The sequence below is a fragment of the Varanus komodoensis genome, unplaced genomic scaffold, assembly GCF_004798865.1.
Source record: "Varanus komodoensis strain SLA01 unplaced genomic scaffold, ASM479886v1 scaffold2, whole genome shotgun sequence".
In the NCBI taxonomy this organism is placed as follows: domain Eukaryota; kingdom Metazoa; phylum Chordata; class Lepidosauria; order Squamata; family Varanidae; genus Varanus; species Varanus komodoensis.
The window spans coordinates 8,649,168-8,652,683 of record NW_025335568.1 but is presented as its reverse complement, the minus strand read 5'-3'; the positions used below and the strand labels follow the sequence as shown (position 1 = coordinate 8,652,683).

At 55.1% G+C, this 3,516-nt stretch overlaps 1 protein-coding gene across 1 annotated transcript in view; it reads left to right on the top strand.

Annotated features, from left to right (window-relative positions):
* Nucleotides 1–2,116, top strand: part of SOWAHB (sosondowah ankyrin repeat domain family member B) — a 2,700-nt gene extending 584 nt beyond the window's left edge. Inside the window, exon 2 of the mRNA XM_044428484.1 lies at nucleotides 100–2,116. Within this exon, the coding sequence (XP_044284419.1) occupies nucleotides 100–1,210 (1,111 nt within the window). The 3' untranslated portion in view covers nucleotides 1,211–2,116. The remainder of the gene's footprint in view (nucleotides 1–99) is intronic.
* The last annotated feature ends 1,400 nt before the right edge of the window (nucleotides 2,117–3,516 follow it).

Genomic DNA, 3,516 nt, shown 5'->3' with positions numbered 1-3,516 from the left:
GGCCTCGCCCCCGCGCGCCGCCCCCTGCGCCCCGTGCCCTGCGCCCGCGGCGCCGCCGCCGGAGGGGGCCCTGCGGGAGTGCGCGCCCGTCTTCCGCAGCATCCGCTGCCAGCTCTCCCTGCAGGACCTGGAGGAGTTCCTCGAGCAGGGGAGCTCGGCCAGCGACGAGGGCAGCAGCGCCAGCGGCGGGAGTGACCCCGGCCGGCCGGAGGAGGAATCCGGGCTCCTTCGGCACCTGCCCGGGAGGCAGACCGGCCCGGGCGGAGACGCGGCCAGGGACCCCTGGGCCGGGCCAGACGGAGACTGCCCCGAGCCCCCGCAGGCTGGCCCGGCGGTGCCCTGTGTCGGTGAGAGCGTGGCCACGCCGGACAGAGCCATCCCGGAGCACCTTGCCTTGCTCAGACGGGTGGCCGCGAGAGCCTCCACCAGGACGAGCAGAGATCTGCCCAAGCCTCGGCAGGCGGCCAGGCTGCCTCCCCCAGACCTGGACGCCTGCTCAAGCTCCCAGCGGGTCCCAGAGCAAGGAGCCTGGGCGAGTGCACCCCAGGCAGAAGGGCTGGGCCCTGACCCAGGGGGGCTGGCCGAACACCACTCCTCCTTGGTTCCCCTGGAGCCGCGCGAACACGCCTGGATGGTCCAAGTGGCCACGGGCTCCTGGATGCAGGCCCGGGCGCTGCTCCTCGAGGACCCGCATCTCGCCACCCGCAAGGACTTCATCTCAGGCTACACGGTGCTCCACTGGCTGGCCAAGCACGGGAACGCCCAGCTGCTGCAGGAGTTTGTCGCCAGTGCCCAGGAAGCCGGGGTCCCCCTGGATGTGAACGCCAAATCCGGCTGTGGTTACACCCCCCTGCACCTGGCCGCCATGCACGGGCACCCGCTGGTGATCAAGCTGCTGGTGCAGAAGCTGCGGGGCTGCGTCCAGGTGCGGGACAGCAGTGGCAAGAAGCCCTGGCAGTATTTGAGCAGCAACACCTCGCGGGAGGTGTGGAACCTCTTGGGAGCACCCAGGAGCAAAACCACCTTCCCCACCCATCCTGCCGCCACAAGGAACTCCTCGTCCCCCACCCGGAAAGGCAAGAGTCCTGAACTGGCCAGGAAAATTAGCCGGAAAGCTTCCTTGGCAGCGTACCTGAAACCTCAGCACATTAAACGGAAAATGGCAAATAGATGCCCACCGTTACAGGAGCAGGAGGAGCACAGTGCCTGAGGACTGCAGCAAGAGCAGTTCGGCTTTTGGGATCTCCGACAGACAGAGATTCCGGAGGGTTTTGTTGTCTCAGCCTGTCTCCAAGTGGAATGACTGTATTTGGCAAGGACTGGGGTGTGTGTGCGTGCGGGGGGGGGGTCCTTTATTTGTGCTGAACAGGGTTTTTTCTCCCTTATTTATTTAACTGAGTGGGACAGAACAGACACCATGCACTTTAACCCTAGACGGAGGCTTGTAGCATGGCCACAAAGATCAATCATTCCCTTTCAGGCCTTCTGCAGCTCCACTTTAGCTGTTCTCAGGTCCCAGAGCAGCAAAACTACACTGCTGATATCTCTGCTGTAGCTTTTTCCAGGATTAGGCTTGGAGGTATCCCTTGGTTTGCCCTCCTTGGTGCTGGCAAGGGCAAAAGCTGCCCCTTTGGGGAGTTGGCTTTGATGGGTAAGCAAAGGGGCTAATGCTGGCACATTTTGGTTCCATATAGACGTCTTCCTTCCCCCATGGGGGCTTCTCAGTGGAGGAATTTTATATTTGGGTGCTTGGGGAAAGGGGTGGCAAGTCATCACCGAAACTGTAATAATGGCAGTATTCAATGTGACATTTAGGAGATGAAGATGGGCAAGTTTTTATCTGGGATGTCATTTAATGTAAGCTGGCAGGTGCAATTCCACTTTTGCCTTTAGGATTGAGCTGGAGAGAGAGTGAGGCCGGGGAATCATAATTAGGCTGTGATTGCCTCATTGCAGAGGGTTTTAAAACTTTTTGCAGGGGGTGAATGTGTTATCTTGGTGTTTGCAGGAGTGAAAGAAATGTGCTCATCTCTCCTCCCCAACACAAAAACAAAAAATGATGGCAACAGTTGGCTGTTATTTTATTCCTTTTCCAAGCCCAATTAATAAATCTTACTGCTGCTTAATATATTTCAGTATTGTTCTGCCCTATTGATTTATTATTACAGTCTTATCCTGCCTTTTTTGCCTCTTGCAAGGAACCCCAAGCACTTTACAGGATCCTCCTCTTCATTTATCCTCACAATACCCCTGTGAGGTAGGACTGTGACTGGCCCAGAATGCTCTCTGGTCCACTGGAGACCAGAACCTGGTTCTGCTGAGACGCAGTCCAACACGTTAACTACCTTGGGCTGGCTCTCTTGTGCATATGTTATGTGTATTTTCTTTAGGCCAAGCAACTCCCATCATCCCCAGCCAGCACTGGCAATGGTTAGGAGTGATGTGACTTGCAGTCCAGGAGTACTGGAGGCCCACACATTTCCTGTTCTTGGTTCAGGCTGTTTATGTGTTCTCTGGCTCTATTTTCTACTGAGAAACACAGCCTATGGTGAAGAACACCCTTGATTTTCTCAGGGGTGCTGACAGTGCTAACTGGATTTCAGCATGCCTTCCTGAATGGAGGATGCACACAGTTTCCGCACTGTTTGTCTTTTCTCTCTTTATGTGGTTTGAGTTGCATCCTGCCTTTTTTCGTGCAAGGGCCCAAGCCGCCTCCCTCCTCTCCCTCGGAGCCTCACAGCAGCCCTGTCAGGTAGCTGCCATAGCGGTGATGAGGCTGTTTTCCATCCAGTAAACCTTGTTTCTTCCTCAAAGAGGAACTGAATTCTGCCACAGACAAACGTCACGCAAAGCTGTCCATTTGCATAGTTCTATCATTCATGAAGTTTCCGCAAGTTTCAGGGAGAAAGAAGGAACCAGAGCCAGTGTGGTGTAGTGGTTAAGCGCATGAGACGGCGACTTGGCTGATCTGAGTTCAAGTCCCCACTCATCCAAGCAGCCAACTGGGTGACTTTGGGTCAGTCACAGACATTCTGCCCAGCCTACCTCACAGGGTTGTTGTTGTGGGCATAAGATTGAGAGCAGCAGAAGGAGAATTATGTAAGCCATGTTGAGTTCTGTGTAAGAAAAAAGCAGGACATCAATTTAAAAAATTAGTATGGAGGCCATCTCTACCCACATGGATGCCTGGCGATCCCATCAACCTTCCTAATTCTTAAGAACTAGAAACTTGGCTGTGGGTTTGTTTTCTTCTGTGGGTTTCTTCTTCAGGTCCTGCTATGGGGCCATTGTGCTTGGAGGGGCTTAGTCTCTTTAACCTACTCTGGGCCAGAATGTGTGGGCTTTCACAGGGCACCTTGATCTGGCTCTTCCCAGCAGAAGCCTCCACTGCCGTTCTGCAGTGCTGAGCTGTTTTTCCCGCTTTGCTGCTGTTCCTTTTGGGGTGAAGGAAGGTTTCCCCCAGGAAATGCTGGTGGCCGACAGCCTTATTCTTTTTATGGCAGATGATGTGACAGG